The 18,784-nt window shown below is 43.8% G+C and overlaps 1 protein-coding gene across 1 annotated transcript; it reads right to left on the reverse strand.

Annotated features, from left to right (window-relative positions):
• Positions 1–693: 693 nt before the first annotated feature.
• On the reverse strand, positions 694–18,382 carry LOC127304444 (uncharacterized). Its single transcript, XM_051335131.2, has 24 exons — positions 17,787–18,382; positions 15,627–15,925; positions 15,377–15,518; positions 15,069–15,172; positions 14,623–14,831; positions 14,153–14,248; positions 13,685–13,903; positions 13,437–13,477; positions 13,131–13,199; positions 12,753–12,853; positions 12,580–12,664; positions 12,376–12,474; positions 11,697–11,765; positions 11,487–11,618; positions 11,226–11,320; positions 11,030–11,128; positions 10,779–10,792; positions 10,501–10,577; positions 6,128–6,490; positions 4,486–4,587; positions 4,101–4,358; positions 3,795–3,920; positions 3,119–3,679; positions 694–2,885 (listed from the first exon to the last, which is right to left on the reverse strand). The coding sequence occupies exons 1-24, from the start codon at positions 18,222–18,224 to the stop codon at positions 1,218–1,220; spliced, it is 5,466 nt and encodes a 1,821-aa protein (XP_051191091.1). The 5' UTR covers positions 18,225–18,382; the 3' UTR covers positions 694–1,217.
• Positions 18,383–18,784: the final 402 nt, after the last annotated feature.

Below are 18,784 nucleotides of genomic sequence, written 5' to 3' on the forward strand. Positions count from 1 at the left end.
AGCTAGGTTGTGAGATCCCTGGCAACGCTGGGCTGGAACATTCCTCCCCACAAAAATTACAGAGCTATCAAGGGAAACATAGCGTATATTAGCACTAAGCAGAGAGAAATTATTAAAAGGCAGAGACAGACATGGAAAGTGCCAACTGAAAGTCCACGTCTGTGCGGCGAGGCAAAAATATCGTATTACTAACAAGAAAGAAAAATCAAAAGAGACATGGAAGGCAGCAAGTCCATGTCTTGTTAGTTAGTTAGTTAGCACAATTAGCAGCAAGGCTGGGACAAGGTCCATAGAAGCGAAAAGGTCTCATGCCTCTCAATGAAGGATCACACCACATCATCATCCAACTTTCTTGTTTACATCTATTTAGATTTCACCAAAGGTCAGAGCACGACAGTGTTCAAGCGAAATTCAAAAATATAACATATAAAGTACTGAATACAACATGTCCAAGCATATAGAATCTTGTGTACATTCAGCTCACAACTGCCTTCAAACAAAATATGAAAGAGGGCATAAAAGTAAGTACCAACACATCTGCCTTTCAAACAAGAAAAACGTCTTACAAACATAGCATGCCCAGACGCAGAATACTGCATACATTCAACCGAATGCAATATAGTAGAACAACACATGGTTACCACAACCGAGTGCCACCAGTAGAAGCAATGACAGTCAAGCAAAGCAAGCAAAGGACTGATGAACTTGTTCTATTGTCAGTTTGGTTTTAAGTACAAAAACCACTACATATCGAGACTCTACAGGAAAGTTGTCAAGATACAGCAGTAACTCTGTCGGCGTCACCTGTTTCACCCTTCCTGGTTACCAAACAAACAATACACTCTTAGCATACATGGCATCCTATATGAACAGAAAGATCAAACACATGTAATCAGAACCCCCACCAAAAATTTGACCCACCAGGGGGATCGAAATGCCCCCGACTAATGACTGGGCGTTTATTCTTTCTGTAAACACCTTTTCTACACGATGAAATGGTGACATCTGAGGGACAAGTCGACCAAAAAATTCGCTGATGCTTCGCGCTAATCCACCGAGCTGCTGCAGTATATATTGATCGCTGCTGCACATTGCCCTCGTGCAAATGAGCCTCCATATGTAATCAATGGTGACATTGCCCTCGTGCAAATGAACCTCAATGTCATGATCTCAGTTGTTGTTTGCTGGTGTTCCTGCTGCTGTGTATGCCAATAATACTAATCCTCCTCCATGCCATCGTCTGCAATCCTTGGCATGCATCTTCCATGGACAATGGGTGCACGCTCTTGACTCTTCACAACGCCACCGCGGTTGCTTTCTACCTTTGAGTAATCATAATAGACAGCACCCTTGTACATCCACTCACCCTTATCGATGGAATATGTGTCCTCAAATTGCTCCCCGCAAAGTGCACAGATAATCTGGCTCTCGTCTGCAGGAACCATAAACTCACAACCTTCCTCTGCAGAGCACAACTCTGTATCAGAGTCCAGGAAGATGTCCTGCGGTTCAGGTGATCTATCAATCCAGCGCTTCTTGTTAGGGTACCATCTTTCAGGTGCGATGCCACTGTTTCTAGGCTCGGAAGAGCCTGATTCGTGGCTGGCAGCATGTTCACTGAGATCCTCTTCAAGTCTGAATCTTAGACCACATGTTTTACATTGATGGCATTGGTCATCAAAGAGGCTGTCAACCACATGCGTATGGAACTCACGAAGCAGTGCTGGCATGAACTCAAGACCGATAAGGTCAGCCGTCTTGATTTCAACAGGTTGGGGCAACAAAGTCTTTTTTGGGGCAGATTTCTCCTTGCCAACTGAAGGCTGGACAATCTGCAAAGGTGGAGGTGAAGCACTGACACCAGATGTGCTCGGACTTGATTTGCTGGGCTTTCCTGGCAACGCAGCAGACGAATCAGTGGACGGTGAAGAAATTAGCCCCTTTGCAACCAGACTACTGAGAAGACTTGAGAGCGGTGCAGGATTATCAGTTTTCTGCGTTGGTGGCGGGCCTGGTGGCAAAGGTGGGCGAACAGAGTTTGGGACATGAGGCTTCAAAGTAGCATTTTCACTGGCTGAAGCAGCCAGAAGACATGGCATGACCAATGGAAGAGGAGGTTGTGCCCTCGAGCTAGCATGATCACCTGTGTTCGGTTTGAATCCACTCTTTAGAAGACCAGCCAACAAGTTACTAGCACTTACCTGATCCGAGTTTACATGTGCTGGGTCACTGGGCAAGGGAACTTCTTCAGGTGGCAGATGGATAGAAGGCCTAAACAGCGATGATGATGAACTGTCTTGCGGAAAGAGATTGTTAGGTGGCTTGAGATGTGGCTTTGACAGAACAGAAGGGTGCTTTTGAGTCTGCGAGGAAGTATGTGGTGGTGTTGCTTGAAGATTAGGCCGGCCCTGAGAGTGCGTAGCACCTTGAGACAAGGCATGAGCTCTTTGGTTATGTTCCTCCAGGGGATTTTGGCTCAATAGGAAAGATGATCTGGAAGCATACATATCATGCTCCACAGAGCTTGGGGAGCTCTGGCGCGCAAAGGATGCAGTAGATGAAGGTGCCTGGACAGGTGGCGGGGAAGGTGACCACTGTTTATGTTTTTGTTGCCCAAAAGTTGTAGGACCACTAGTTGCACTTTCCAGGCTTGACCGTCCAGCATAGGCTCCTGATAATCCTACAGGTACAGATGAAGTGATGCTTGCTGACTGATTGGAAAATCTTGATATCCTGGGATCCCGCGCAATGTCTGGGCGAGTTTTCTCCTGGGATGACCAGAGAGAGGAAACACGAGAATCTGGAAACTGTTGTCCTTCAGGCCACATTTCCCTATCTATTCTTGGTTCCAACTCACGCTTGCTGTGAAGGTACTCTTCACGATCCTGAACAATTGATGAAAATAAGATTATAATCACAACTCCAGAAATGTAGTGCAAAGGTTTGAATATAGATTAAGAAATTTCAACATGGTACATGGTAAATCTTAAGGTTTCAGAACACGAAGTTGAATGCATCCCAGCAGTTAACTATATCCATGACATGATTATGTATAACTAATTAGATTCTCCTGACTAATTATCATGCAAATATATTTTAATAGTTTCGCTCCACATACCATATATGCTGCGATTCTTCTATCTTGGCCTGTTTCATGTCCAAATCTAGGGATGGTATCTTGTTTGCGGAAGTCAGGGTCCAAATGGTCTCCCAGCTCTGACCATTTAGCCCTCTGAAAGCTTGAAATATTGCCATCCTCAGCCATCAATTCTCCTTTTCTTGCAGAACTGGCAACTCCATAATCTGCTCCTTGAGTATGTAAATCATCCCACATGTACTCTTCTTCCTCAGAGTTCTTCCAGCTTTTGTTAGCTGACAGCCTACCAGTCCTATCAGAAGTACTAACAGGAGTTGGTAGAAGTGCAGAGACAAAACGATCAGATTCTGGAGGCCGAGTATCTTTATTTGCATAAAAGTTGCTGCGTCTGTCAAATTGCTCTTCAGAAGAACTAACACCTCCAGTATAATATGATCCCCCGATTCCATCTTGGCCTTTGGACTTTGAACGAACTTGACCAGCTCCAACAGGCTGTTGTGAGATGCTGGAAAATCCAAGGCCCCTGATATCTCTATCTGGCTTCTCATGAATAGGATTACTAAAAGGGTCCCTCTGAGCGCGCTGTGAGTATGGCAGATAATAGCAAAATATATTAGGAAAAAGCATGCAAACAAATACGAGTTTAAGAACTTCTATGCTAATTTGGATGTAGAAGTATCAAACAGCAAGAACTTACGGGTCTAGAGTTAAGATTATCCAGCCGTCTCCCTGCACCTTTGTCAATAGCTATTGTGTTAACCCTGTCGACATCATCATCAGAATCAGAAATTATTGCCGTCTTGGCACCGGCTCCCAGTAGCCCCTGCCCAAAGTGAAGGGAAAACAGTATGAGGAGAATAGAAGAAAAAACATTACACACAACACGATACACAGGACGCATATTTAAAAGATAATTGTAACTGTTTGGATTTGTCCAATCAGTCAGAGGAGCACATAGATATAGATACATCTACAGAACTTGAAGACAGAAGATGTGGCTGACCTTATTTGGTTGTTGGAGCTGTTGTCTTGCTTCCAAATATTTGGGGTTAACATGAATGCTGTGGGATGGGCGCTGGGATTGAGAATCAGGCTTTGATGCTGCAGAACCTGAAGATCCATTAGTAGATGATTGAAAACCAAGTTCCTTTTCAATCATTTGAAGTGAAGCTGGAGAAAACACTCCTTTCCATGTTCCAAAAAGGTGCCTCATGCTAGAATGTACAGGAGGATCAACCTGTTTATATGCCTTGCAAAAAACCTAAACCGAAACAGAACTAAGATCATTAGGATGCCAAAGCCAGACTCATCATAAAAAGAAACTGGTTCATTAGGTTGTTATGAATATGGTCATCACAAATAAGAAAGAGTATGGTTAAGAGACTAACCTCAGGTAATCTTGCAGAAAAATGTTTAATATAATCTTTTCCAATATTCTTGACTATACTGTCAAGCAGATAAAGAGATGGTAGCTTCTGATCACTTGGAACCTACAAGCACAGGTAACCATCAAATGAAATAGACAAACCCCTCCACCATAATGGAATACAATCACAGTGCCAACTATCCCAAATTTCCAACAGAACAAGAAAACTGAAGCAAGGGAATGGTCACAGCAAGCCAACAGGTGAAAACCTTTCTGATGGCGATCTGCTTCACTAGACTAAAACAATGGCAACCATTCTGCACAACAAAGCAATACCAGTATGCCTTACCCCCTCTAGACACAGCACAATGCATTTTCTTTTGGAATTGCCATAAGGAGTTACCCATACTTCCATAGAAGGTCTCTTTTAAGCATCTCAAAGGATATAACAAAAAAAAAATCTAGCTGAAATGCTAGATGTAGCAGTAGCTTCTCCAAGGTTACAAAGAAAAAATACATGCACAACTGAAAGCGACCTAAATGCCAAGAGCCCATCCAAAAGCAGCAAAAAGAAGACCCAGTGTCTACCACATTAAGAGGCCTAATGTTTCCCAATATATTCGCCATTCCATTCAACAAATTTTAATTGTGCAAGCATATCACGACAGACTCCAGCTATAAATAAGGCACTGCGAAATCTGAAATCATTTCTGGTGCGACGATAAGCATATGAGGTACGCACAGTTTGAGGACATGATCATTGTTAGCATGGCATAACATGCAGTGCCACGGAGAACTTTGAACTTATCTGCAGAATAGATATGAAACCCTGTTCAATTTTGCAACAATATTGTTTTGGTGTCACCGAACATTGCTGCAGCCCTCCTATTACAAAGAAAGGGTGCTTCAAAGCGTGACATAAAATTAGTACTTCTTTTGCCCTGCCACATGTCTGATTTACATATAGGGAATGACCCCCTGGTTTGAGAAAATAACCACACATCGCCGTCAAAAGGAGCTTGAAAAGCGTAAAGCTTATTTGCATCATACACACACATAGAGAGAGAGTGGGACGCATATACGAGCAGAGATACAGAGGAAGGGAGGGAGCCGACAACGGTTTCTTAATTGGTCCGACAACATTTACATACTACAAGCGATTAGTAATGCACACCAAGAGAATTAAGATGAGATTTCCTCATTGGCCCAGCAACATTTACATGCTACAAGCGATTAGTAATGCACACCAAGAGAATTAAGATGAGATTTCCTCATTGGCCCGACAACATTTACACGCTACAAGCGAATCGTAATGCACACCAACGGAATTAAGGTGAGACTTCCTCATTGGCCTGACAACATTTACACGCTACAAGCGAATCGTAATGCACACCAAGAGAATCGAGATGAGGTATCTTTACCCTGCGTAGAAAAACTGGGCGATGCAAAATTTAACCTTGCACCGATTCTTACACACAGCACAGCCCAAAAAGAAATACAGTTGAAGCTGACCAGCTAGCTAGGTACCATTCGTGTATGTGGTGGCTTATCCAAGAGCATCCACCACATCCATCCTCCTATCCTATCTAGCACACAGGGTACCAACCACAAGCTTTACATGGAGACGGGGAGAAGGGGGGGTCTGAGGGGCGAAGAAGGTTCACCTCGAGGATGTTGTTGCAGACGAGGGCGGCGATGGCCCTGGTGGCGTGGAGGTTCTCGCCGGCGATGATGGTGAGGTTGGTGATGATGGGCTTGGAGTTGAAGGTGAGCTCCCCGAGCGCCGTCCGGTACTGCGCCACCAGCTCGTCCACCTGCGCCTGCTGCTCCGCCGCCGCCGCGGCCGCAGCCGCATCCGCGGTCGCTCTGGCACCGTTGGCGGCGGCGGCGTAGGAGGATCTGGGGTCCCTGGACGGCGGGGGCGCGAGGAGGCGCGGCTTCTTGGGGGCGGCGCCCGGGTCCGGCGCGGCGGATCTGCGGGCCGAGGGGGCGTCCATGGAGGCGCGCATGGCGGCGGGGCGGGCCGGCTAGGGTTCGTGGCGCATGGGCCGGGAGCTAGGGTTTGGGCGGCCGAGCTGGGGCTGGGTTGGGTGGAGCGGAATGGACTACGGGCAGACGGACGGAGACCCCGGCGGCGGCGGCGGCGGCGGCGGCGGCGAGCGTGGAGTGAGAGCTCGGTGGTGGTGGATGGATTTGGGGGGGTTTGGGTTTGGATTTTGATTCGGTGCGGGATGGGATGGGATGCGTGAGGAAGATGATGGGACCAGAGCAAAGCTGCCGTTTTTATAACCCCTCTCTCTTCTCTCTTCTCTCTTGGGAGTTCTTCCTTCACACATGGACTTTCTTCATGGATTTCATTCCATCCTCCTAGGCCTCATCTACCATACCATAAGGAGAAAGAAAGAGGAGATCTCTATTAAAGGGGGTGAGTAAAGCAGAATCTGAGGCGGTAATGTCGAGGATCGCCGGACGTTAATGGGTATAAAAAGTGTGTGTTGGAGCTCACTAGACTTATTGGGTTGTTCACCGAGGCCTTTTTTCTGTGAGACGCGGAGTGCGTCAAGGAGAGTTGTTGCAAAGGTATTGGATCTCGCAATGTTATGTGGAGCCGGTAGATTGATTATATGGGTTGTGTTGTTGATTCTATGATGGAGCGACTAATGTGTGGGCTGGGATGGAGGCGGAGGTGGGCCTTTATGGAGGTGTGCGTGGTGAGGACGGGAGACGGAGGTACGAGGGGATTGGGGTGCATTGGTTGAACTATGGGCAAGAGATATCTCTATGAGGTTGGGGGAAGGGAGTGGACAAGTGAGCTCGGATGAGGCGGAGGTGGATGGATTTGGGGTTTGATTGTGATTGTTTGAGGCATGGGTTTTTATAACTTCGTCAAGCCCTCTGTCTCTCACCCCCCCCCCCCCCACCCCCTTCTATCTCTTCAATTGGAGTTCAAAGATGGATGTTCTTAGCCATGCTCTTTCATCATGTATTTCATTTTTCCCTCCCATAGTCATCCAAGGATGGAACTACAAGGTGACGAGCTAGCGCCATGGCTCCCATATGTCCCTTATAATGTGTGTATTTTATCTTCAAATTAACCTATGTGCCCCCCCCCCCCCCCCCTCTAAGTTGTATAAAGTTTGAATGCCCCCCCCCCCCCCCCCATGCAATTCATGTCTTCGTTCACCGGGTTCACCTACCACGAGAAGAACAAAATAAATTATCTATTGAAAAGAGAAGGAAAAAAGAATCAGAGGAAACAATACAGAGGATCGTCTGGAGTTATTAGGCACAACGTTTTGATTTGGAGCTCATTAAATTTGTGGGGTTATCTCAATGGATGTCATGACTTTCTCTTTTTTCTGTGGCACAAAGCTTGTGAATATAGAGTCGACAGTGGGTACTTGGATTGATCCCTCGTCGTTAGGTAGAGTCGGGAGATGGGTTATATGGTGCTAATGACTCCAAAGTTGTTGGCTTTATGAAAGAGTTGGCGATTAATATCGGTCATGGGAAGGGGGGTGTAGATTTCCTCTATGGAGGCACGCACGGCGAGGATGCTAAGCGGAGCGATGAGATATAGGGTTTGGGACGTATGGATCGATAGAAAAATGTAGGTAGTTATAAGAAGGGTTTCGTATCGCAACAACACGGAGAATGGACTGTGCTCGGGGTTGGAGAAAGGGAGTGGACAAGGTGGAGATGGATGGATTTGTGGTTTGGGTTTGCTTTCAATTTTAATTCCGTGTGAGCGTCTTGTTTTGGCGAAAGGTGGCGTTGTGTGAGGAACATTACGAGGAACGTTTTCGTGCTTATAACTTTCCCCAACTTGAAGTTGGAGTTGATGTAGTTTTCATACGCGATCCTATTTGGTTCCAACTTATCCATTATTCCAAGCCCTGACTCTAACACGAGCAAAGAAGAAGAAATGAGACAACAATGCAGAGGATCTAAGGGAGTTACTAGACGGTTATTTGAAGTAAAGATTTTTTTTATGTATATGATCTAGTGAAGATAGAACCAATACGCACATAGAGTCGCCCAACAGTTATATTTTCTCCTGGGCTATTTTTTACGATAGTCAACAGCCACCAGACAATCACTCACACGAACAACTGTAAAACTAAAGAGTAGATATCCCATCTACCACAAGAAGAAAGAAAATCAGAGGTTACGACGAAGAAGACCACCTAAAGTTATTAGCCCCGAAGATTTATGTCCCTCAACTGCCATCAAGCCCTTTCCCAATCCCTTCATTTCATCAACATTACGTTATGCCTTAGCCGATGTGGTTTGTCTTTTGGATTGTCGGTCCATGATAAGAGTCAACACCTACAAGAAAATCACTTGCAATTGACACCCTATAGTTTCAGAATCTCCAGAGAGTTTATCAAGTTCGACACGGATTTAGTGGATAGGGTACGTAGACGCACCCGTTTCATTTTAATTTTGAAAATTCGGGTGCACCTAGACCTAGGTTCTCCAGCATTTTTTGACGGTGACTGACATGAAGTTACTTTTATGAAACCCTGGTGACCTAAGTTTAAGCTGCTAAAGATGCATGTATATGTATTGGTTTGACTCATCAGTCAGCTGCTTGGTGTAAGGAGGCAGCAACGTTAAATTGATGTATTTATTAACTCATTCAAAGTTATTGCTGATTGGAAGAAAAGGAAAAGAAAGAAAATAGAGTTGATAGCGAACAGTGCAGGAAACCTGGATCTAGGCGCATCCGGGGTTTTTAATGAAATAAATGCTATTTAAAATTCTAAAAAATGAAATAATTTTTTGTTTGCATATACATATTATTTTGATATTACTCATGTAAATTTTCAAAAAGAAAAACAATTATATGTGGCCTGCACAAAAATGACATATAATGATTGGATTTCTACGGTTCAAAGAAATACAAATTATTTTCTCTTTTTCTTGTAGGCAACATATGCTTGTATTTCACCTTAAAAAATACAACGATATATCGGTGCATTTTTTAAGTATGCGTGAATTATTTTAATTTTTTCTAAAACCTTGAAATAGCATTTTTTTAATTTTAAAACGGGTATGCCTACACTCATGTCCACCGAAGCAAAAGCTCAGGTCAATGGAGATGATTACAGTACTTCGCCTTCTTTTCCCTTTTCATTTGCTGGATTTGTTGCTTATGTGTACATCATAGTTATCGTAGTTATGTAGAGATTGGGTGTAATGCTTAAACCTTTCAAATAATAAAACACCCTTTAATGGGAACAAAAATTCTGGGCCAAAATGATATGAATCAAGAACAACATGCCAACAGATTTGGTCCAATTAACTTGATTTCCAGGTTAGCCTGTTCAGTAACAGCTATGGTAGAATGGACAGGTTGAAGGATTGGAGCACTCTTACTCGGCTCACTGGTAGACATGTTATAACAACCATCTCATAATACAAGATGCATACACGTGTTACAACTTAAAAGGTCTAGAGTGCATACAACAATATGTACACATCACTGCTTGCTCCAGGCTTGGCTGAGGTCACAGTCAGACATCCAACAAAGGCCTGATTTTCAGGGCTAATCTAGTTTTACATACATAATATACAGAGGTATCCAGTAGAAACCAAAATTTACACATCATAACCAGAAGCTTTCTGGTGTTCGAAACTTGGTTTGTGATCAACAACTTTGGAGGATAATTCTCTTCGTGATATCTGCAGACAGCAGATAGCATGCATCAGTAAATGACGCGGCAAAGCCACACACCACATCTTGTGAATGAGTTAGATAGCCTCTTTGGTCAGATACTCATTCACTGATTCACACACACAAAAATCAACCGATCTGTGAGTTGCCCATCAGCACATCTTTCAAAGTTTAAACGCTATGTGTACTGTCATAAATAGAGGTGGGCAAGTATTCAAGCACATGTTTCTTCAGTGAACTGTGACGTAGGAAGCTCAGGTTTTCGAAACTACCTAAAAGGGTCATGATGAATCGACAGTGACCATGAATAAGTTATGTTTCAAACAGCATCATATAAAGTGACAGGTTACCCCCTACCGGTTCCATGTATAAGTTCAGATCAGAATGTTGCAAATTTATATCAGTATAATAGAACAGAAGTGCAAGACACGCAGCTATCAGAAATATTAGCAACAACAGTGCTCAGCTAAGACTAATCAAATAACACAGGTTGAATTATCTGCAAATTCGCACACCACGAAAGGAAAGAATTGGCAGTCAAAGTTAGAGGTCCAGGATTGGTATCATGTTATCAAACATTCAACATTCAGCATTTAACTGAGATCAAAACCTTCTCTTGAAACATGCAAGCTCACATTTTTTGATAATACTGAACAGAAGCAGGAAGTTAAAAAGTTTGCAGCATACCTTAGGCCATGGAAGGGAGTTGCCAGGTTACACTTTACTTAAAATTGCAAATCAACAACTCCTTATTCTTAGCACTGAGTAATAACATCGATGAATTATCCTTCATTAACAGGTTAAACACCGGAAAAAAAAAAAACCATGCGGATATTATCACGGCAGCTTTAAGGAAATGCTTGTTTCCTTAACAGCGCGAAACAGCTATGAGTCTGAACGGAGCAACTGTGGCACCGCAACCTTGTTAATCAAAGGTCTCAAAGTTTCCATGATATTAGCAAATGAGGGTCTCTTCCATGGCTCACTGTAACAGGCATAGCAACATTCTAGTTAGCCTTAAACATCAAAGGACTCAGCTTAACAAAGGAAAATATGAAGGCCAATATGGATGGAAGACATACTTAGCCCAACAGGCTTCGATCAATGCAGCTACTTGAGGATTCAAATCTATTGGAATTTCGAGTCTTCTTCCTTTAAAGCCTACAGCAGCAACTACCTGCGGAAAAGCATAGTGCAGTGTATACAAGTTAAATACAGCGTTTACCTGCATATCACTTCAGGTGTTCATCTGTGGATAAGCAAAATATGTTCTGGAGAAATCAAATAATTTCAGGAACAGTGGCCCAAGTCAACAATGCTGGTGCCAAGCTAGATATATATACCTGGGCAGGATTCAGGTTGCACCATGGTTGTTGTAATGTCATAAGTTCCCATAGGATCACAGCGAAACTGTAGACATCAGACTTCTCATTGGACGGCTCATCTCGTAGCACTTCAGGTGCCATCCATTCAGGCTAATGTTGAAAACGAGAAGATAAGCCAAAGGCACGAATGGGAAAGATGACCATTAAAAATTGGAAAAGGGCGCTTACAGTTCCGGCCAAAGACTTCGAGGACAGATAGGTGTTGGCTTTCAGTCGTGAAAGGCCAAAGTCACATACCTACAAATAGTAAATAGGTAAAACTAAGCGGATGTACCAGTTCTTGATTTGGCATTTTGTGAGTAGACAAACAAGTATGAGTAGCTAGTAAATCCTATATGAGACTATAACACAATAGGTAAAACCGTCACATGGACAATATCATTTCAGATGCAGACTCTGAAAGGAATAACAATGCGATGACTGAATATCCACATACTATGTCAAGCCTACAGCTATGTTAGCATTTGTTCGGGGAAATAAGCAGCTTTTTGCAAGGGTGTTCCTTAAATATGTTTACTGACAAGAATGACTAATGATGCTTGGCCTTCCTGATCTTGTTTTCACATAGCCTACTGCAAGAAAGTGTTACGTATAGATTATTGCAAGTTTGACAACCAGTGAGGACATGTCAAGACAAAATCAAGATAAAAAATATAGACCAAAGGAGGACATAGCAGTAGGAGAAAATTGACAACTCGATGCACAGTGACATGGATTCTCATGGACAGCAATATTCAGGCACAATGTGTATGCCTTCTAACCATCTACCATAAAAAATACACCAGAACATACAGTCTATAATATAAGTATAACAAGGTGTTAGATATACATAGTGTATAGACCATACCTTCACAGTATACTTCTTGTCGACTAGAAGATTTGGAGACTTCAAATCACGGTGAACAATAGGGGGGCTACGTCTATGCAGATAGTTCATTCCCTTCGCCTGTAAACCAGGCAGAGAATTTAGATAGTAGTATGACTGCTTTAACTGTATAGCCAAGGAATAAAAACAATCTTGAGAAACAGGTAATGTGAGAGAAGGCAATACCACATCGAACGCCATGTTCAAACGGCGCCTCTCATCCAGAACTTCCCTTGCACCAGTCCTATGCAAAAGTTTATACAAGCTACCTCTGCAATTAAACGAGTGCATCACGTGTTGGAATCAGTCAAGTGGGAGAAGTACCATGGTACCAATTAATATGAAATGCATATTAATACCTTGACAAGTATTCCGTAACTATTGATAGGTTTGGGGGTTCAGTAACAGCACCCATGAAGAGAACAATATTTGGATGCCTCAGACTTTTCATTATTGCGACCTGCCACATAGAAAAAGCATTCACAAGGTGCTTAACATTGACAGAAATGCTTTTATGAAGGCATAAACACCGAGTGGATATAGAACATGATCACTGGTAGTGGCAACAACATCCGGATTATAGTACATAATCACTGATGAATGACAACTATGCCCAGATACAGAAGATGATCACTGATAAGTGATTGCCACTCATTCAAGAATCATCACACTGACCAACACGCAAAAAACCAACAACATTTACAACAGCAACCCATGCCACGAATTGTTCAACAAACCTCTCTCATAAATTCTCTGAAGCGATCCAGATGATAATCCTGCTCCATCAGTATCTTCACAGCAACATCCTGCAATAATACAGAGTTCATTGCAGTGTTGGGTTCAAAAGCATTCAACGGAAAAAGTTCACTTGTAGTTACAATCCCTAAGACAGAAGAGCCCAAATGAAGGATGCAGTTGTGCACTGTTCAGTGGGAATTTGCAGAGAAAAGTCTCTGAGGATAAAGAATCCAAAGGAGAAACTTTTCCCCTTTTAGCAGTAATAGTTATCAATAATTCAATATCCACAGATATAAAAGGCATACCGATCCATGCCAGTCAGCACGATGAACTGTTCCAAAAGAACCTGGAAAAAAAGTAAGTTTAGAAAAATGTAAATTCATGAAACTGTTCTTCAATTGGGTTTATATGAAGATATAACTTGCAAATTTCCAGCCACTCATCAGTGATGACATGGGTCTAGTAGAAAATTTAAGAACTAAATACTCCTTTTCTTCCTTTTGGAAAATGAATATCAAAGGATAAACTTAGGAGTTTCATTGCGGAAGTGTACCTGCTCCAATCTTCTCCTTTAAAACCAGCTCATTCCATGGAATTATCAGATCATCCACAGCAAGTGACAGATCACTTACTGTACTCCGTAGATACTGATTCCCCTCGAGTAACTGGAATTCTTTCTTTTTATCAGCAGTTAAATTGGAGGAAGTCATAAGTGGCAAAATCTCCCGAGGAGCTTCTGGCAGAATAATGTCCGAGTTTATAGTTGGTTGCCCTACATAATCAGAATATACCAGCTCAATATAGTATGCAAATATAATGTGCATGCTACTGTTAATATTTTGGATTCTCCAGCACAGACTGCCACAAAGCTAAGATCCAGTGGGGTATATTATTTGGTGCACAATTGTATTACATGCAACATGGTACACAAAGGAACCCTTATTTAGTAGCCAAATTAAAACAAAAGGAAATATTATGTTTCAAGATTCAACAGGCCCAGGAGACTGTCATGAGCTAATACCTTTCACTGGCACCCAGCCGCTCGCGATCCCGTCACCTGCATCATGTTTCTTCGAATACATTTGGTCTACAGCAACTGCAGCACCACTAGAAGCACCTGGAAACATGAAAGTTGTGGTCTTTGTCACACTCCTGACCAGTAGCGGAGCTTGACAGAAAACTTAAGGCGGGCCATGGATTTTTTTGGGGAGAAAACATGACGGAGCAGTCAACTTGGGCAGAAATAATTTTATTTGACTACTGAATAATCGCTGTTAGAAGGGGAAATTTTGATAGGCAGGGCGGGCCATGGCATGGTTTTGTTTCAAGGAAGCTCCGCCACTGCTCCTGACCAACAAAACCATCAAAGATGGAAGACCCAAGTTTGGCATATACCAACTACTTATTTGATGCACAATCAGATATGATATATGTAATGAAGTCGTGCTGAAGCATAAGGAATGAAATTACGATAAATTTGGTAGATATAACCTGTGGAAGCATCACTGAACAATAGATTGAGGGAGTGGCAATCTGAGAAGTATTGCTTGGCAACTGAGCTGAAATTTGAAGTGATCTCTAATGACCTAAATTTTGGAGGACGGAGAGGTGAGGGCACTGATAGCGAGTAGGGACCATTGACAAAGGAATCAGGATCAGATAGTTGGCCAGGCTCCCCGATTAAGTCAACCAAGTATTCCCTATCAAAAGGAAAATAACGGAAGTCAAAACATAGTCATCAATCAAGCATATCAAAATAACAGGAAGACAAGACAGATATTCCATTCAAACAAGAATCCTAGTCCATATTTTTTGTGAACAAGCCAGAATTTGGTTATCCAAGTAGACAAGTTACTAGTAGATTACTATTGACATCCGAAATGCAGATCCTATTCAATGCTAGTACATGTATCTTCATAAGGCATGTATTGATATACCTTTCAAGCCCAAAACGTACAACACAGGACGAGGCATCCTCAGCTTTGCAGTATTTACAACCCTTGACTAATCTGCATGGTACGTTGACTTTATCTGCTAACATCTGCAATATGTATAAGCTTCAATAAGCAATGGCTCAAGAAAAACACAGTTAAAAGATGGCACGCACGCATTCCTAACAAAGCTACACATTTACAGGTGTCCGCAAATTCTGATGAAGAAGTTAAATTTTGTTGCAGTTGTTTTTGTGGGTGTAAGAGTTCTACAAGACGAAGAAACAGGAAAGGTCTTAAAACAGCAATCATACTTTGAAAAGCAAAGAGCGTTGCTTGCAGAGACCAATCGGCAACTTCCCCAGATGAAGCACAATAGACCCCGAACTCGACGTGATCGCCTCGCTGCTCTCCTTCCAGCGCGGAAGCAGGTTTTCTTCATTGGAGGCTGTACCCCTTCACGATCAAAAAAAGCATATAAAATAAAAATCCACCAAACAACAGGAATTCAAGGTGAAATTAAAAAGGCATTGCTCATGAGCTTACGGGATGCCACCAACTCACCCCATTCTGGAAGACACGAGTTTGGCCAGCTGATTGATCACATCCTTGATGTCGGCGGAGCTGGACAGGAAGCTGGCCGCATAGTTCTCCAGCATCCCCAGATCGAAGTCGGCCCTCCTGTCGACGAGGACCACCTGGATGGAGGAGTCGCCGGGGCGGACGGACCTGAGCGACTCCACGGAGGGTATGCGGTTCTCCTCGTGCACGTCGGTGCACATCGACCACACGAACGGGTCCATCCCTTGGATCAGGTAGAACCCGTCCGGTATCGTGTTGCTGTACGATAACGAGCCGTTTACCTAGCAAGATGCAGAGCAAAGATGAAGGGTCTACGAAACTATGGAGCAGTAGGGTCGATCTAACAGCTGCAGTGTAATTTCATATATTTATAAGTATCCTATATAACTAAGTAGTTCATCCCCACTAACCTATTTCTCTTAACATGCAGCTATGCCACGTCAGCGGCCCCACCACATTACCCAACTTGTGTCCACGTCATAACAAGCATGCAGACCAAATACGGCTGTCGTGTCCGTTCGGTGACGCCTGACCATATATCTTCCCCTTCCAATTTGCTTCAACACGCATGACCCTATCTCTTCCCCTTCCAATTTTCTTCAACAGAAACGACATTCATATAGTGCAGTATAAATATATCGATCTATCACTCGCTTCCTACTCACGATCCAACCTCACTTCAGCCTCTCAACTCTCTGCATCAGTTTAATCCATCTCCTTCCTCTTGCCACCGTAGCTCGACTCAGTTATTCTCAAGGAAGATCACCTCCTTCCCACTGAATCCTAGCATCCTTTAGTAGTGCACCGTCCAGGTCTGTAGCCAATCTCGGTTTGATCTGCTTCGTTCATAACTCCTGCCTCCGTTGGTTCAACATGGCGAGGTCTCCCGCGTAGGCGGTTGTTCGCCACACAATATGCCATCATGGCCGACCTTCACCAAAATTTGCACATCTAATACTGTGTCCTAGCATACAGGATCTCATCAAACCGACGATGTGTTTATTAGTCTGTAATCACAGTCAAGTTTCTTTTTTGCTGGATCTGCATAGCTAGAATCTTAGCTAACTGTAAGTATTTGTTTTGCAGGTAGGCAGTTGTTACAGATACCACCAATGAAAGAAACTGTATGGGGCTGGAGCATACAACTGATCTCATTTTCTTGGGTCAAACGAATAATTACGACCCAGATTCTGCTTTCCGTAGGCAAGAACCTAAATCTCTATCAGTTGAACCCTCTTTCCTCATAGTTATTTGTCTAATTTATCTTATCTTTACTTGGAATGGATCGTCACTGGTTGTTTAGCTCTGGTTGGTACTTGCAGAAGTGTAGAAATGATTGCTGATGCTGATGTTCATAAACAATAGGATCCAGCTGGTGCACGGTCGCCCTGGATAAGAAGCCTATATAATCTCAGGACTCAGTTCATGTTGTATCTATTTATCTATATATCTATTTATCCCATGTTATATTTCCCCCACTTGCTTACATTTTTTTGCATCTCTTCGCAGCAGTTGCACCACAATGCGACCAGGGGAATGCGCTAGCAACCTTGAATATGCTTAGGTTTCATAGACAACAAGCATGTTGAATTTATAAAACGTGAGTGGAGGCATTTATACTTTTCTTGACATCAGTTCTATTTGTGAAACATACTAATTATCCTGATCGTATCTCGAGAACACATCGGCAATCCTTTGAAGTGAAATTGTGAGCTTGTATCTCAACTAAATTCAGTCATATGCATAGTACAGTCGTCAAGATTTGTACTTCTCACATCTTGGATAAAATTGCCAATGCAATATTTTTTTTGTTTCCTTTACTTTCATGTGACTACTAAGTGACAAGTGGAATCAAGAGACAATTTTTCAAGGGGGGAGAAGCCAGAGCCAGGGAATAATGCACTTCTATCTCTGATTGAGAATAACTATTTGGACAGATGAGATGCATATGTCATTGGCTGTTAGTTCCACTCGTTTGGGTGCCAGTTGAATTTAGTTAATTATAGCGTCTCTCATTGTTTCATGATGAATGAACAAAGTTCCTATCATGTTAGTCACGAGGCACTCAATCGATGATACTGAGCATGAAGCTGTCAGTTGCGACGCGAGCGGAAGGAGGAAGGTGTGTGTGAGGAGACCCACCCAGAAGCGGTGCGAGAGCGCCTCGGCGGTGGGCGTGGGTGGCGCGAGCGGGAACGCCCTGCCGCTCCCACTTCCCCCGGGGCCGGGCCCTCCCATCATCTTGGCGTCCCCGGGGTCGAGGAATCCCGGGTCGGCGGCGCAGGCGGCGTCGGCGCAGAGGCGGAGCGCGAGGGCTAGCTGCAGCTGGTACGTCTCCTCCGCCTGCTGCGCCCAGCTCTTGGGCGTGCCCCCGGCGGCGGCGGCGGGGGCGGCGGAGGGGGGGAGGTGGTGGTTGAAGGGGTAGTCGCTGGAGGCGGAGACGGAGCTGCCGGGCCCGTAGCTGCTGCCGCCGCTGGACTGGCGCTGCAGGACGGCCGGCGCGGCCGGGTCGTCGGGGAACTGGGAGAGGAGCGAGTAGCTCGTGCGCCGGCCCCCGCCGGTGGCGGCCGGGAGGTCCATGACGGCGGCGGCGGCGGAGCGAGCCCTACGCGGGCGGGAGGTGGGTGAATTCTGGTGGGGATCGCCGGATCGGTGGGTCTTCGCCGTCGGTGAGGATAGAAGGGGAACTGACTGAGCAACGTGCTTTTTTGCTTTTGGTCCGTTTCAGGATGCCCCAACGCGTCAGAATCTTTCTGTTTCCACTAAAATCTCAGGCCATATTCGAGTCAAATGATTTCAATATACTCAAAATTTTAGAAAAATAAATAAAAATGTCTTCAAAGCTTCTCTACATGTTTTTTCTTTCACGTGGTGCGATCAAACAACTTAGTGCAAACTCGACCAAGAGGCAGAATTGGGCAAGTTGAAAATAACCTAGTGGAGTATTTGCATTTTCCCTCATACATAACTTTGCCTGCACACACTCCTTAACGCAATTCTTTTGCACTTCACTGAACTTCTCTTGTGGAAGATTCAGCCATACTTGGGTCAAAACATTTTCAAGGGCATTTGTTAGGATTGCAATTCTTATAGTACAGTAAAGATTCTTCTTATACTAGTACATACTATAGAGCAACAGG

The sequence above is a fragment of the Lolium perenne genome, chromosome 5 (assembly GCF_019359855.2).
Source record: "Lolium perenne isolate Kyuss_39 chromosome 5, Kyuss_2.0, whole genome shotgun sequence".
In the NCBI taxonomy this organism is placed as follows: domain Eukaryota; kingdom Viridiplantae; phylum Streptophyta; class Magnoliopsida; order Poales; family Poaceae; genus Lolium; species Lolium perenne.

Excerpts from the sequence above, each read along its gene's own strand:
- LOC127304444 (XM_051335131.2), bottom strand. The coding sequence starts at position 18,224 with ATGGACCTCCCGGCCGCCACCGGCGGGGGCCGGCGCACGAGCTACTCG. Across the intron at positions 13,904-14,152 it reads CGGCTGGGTGCCAGTGAAAG|GGCAACCAACTATAAACTCG; the intron begins GTATTAGCTCAT and ends CTGATTATGTAG. Across the intron at positions 4,359-4,485 it reads TTTCTGCAAGATTACCTGAG|GTTTTTTGCAAGGCATATAA; the intron begins GTTAGTCTCTTA and ends GTTTCGGTTTAG.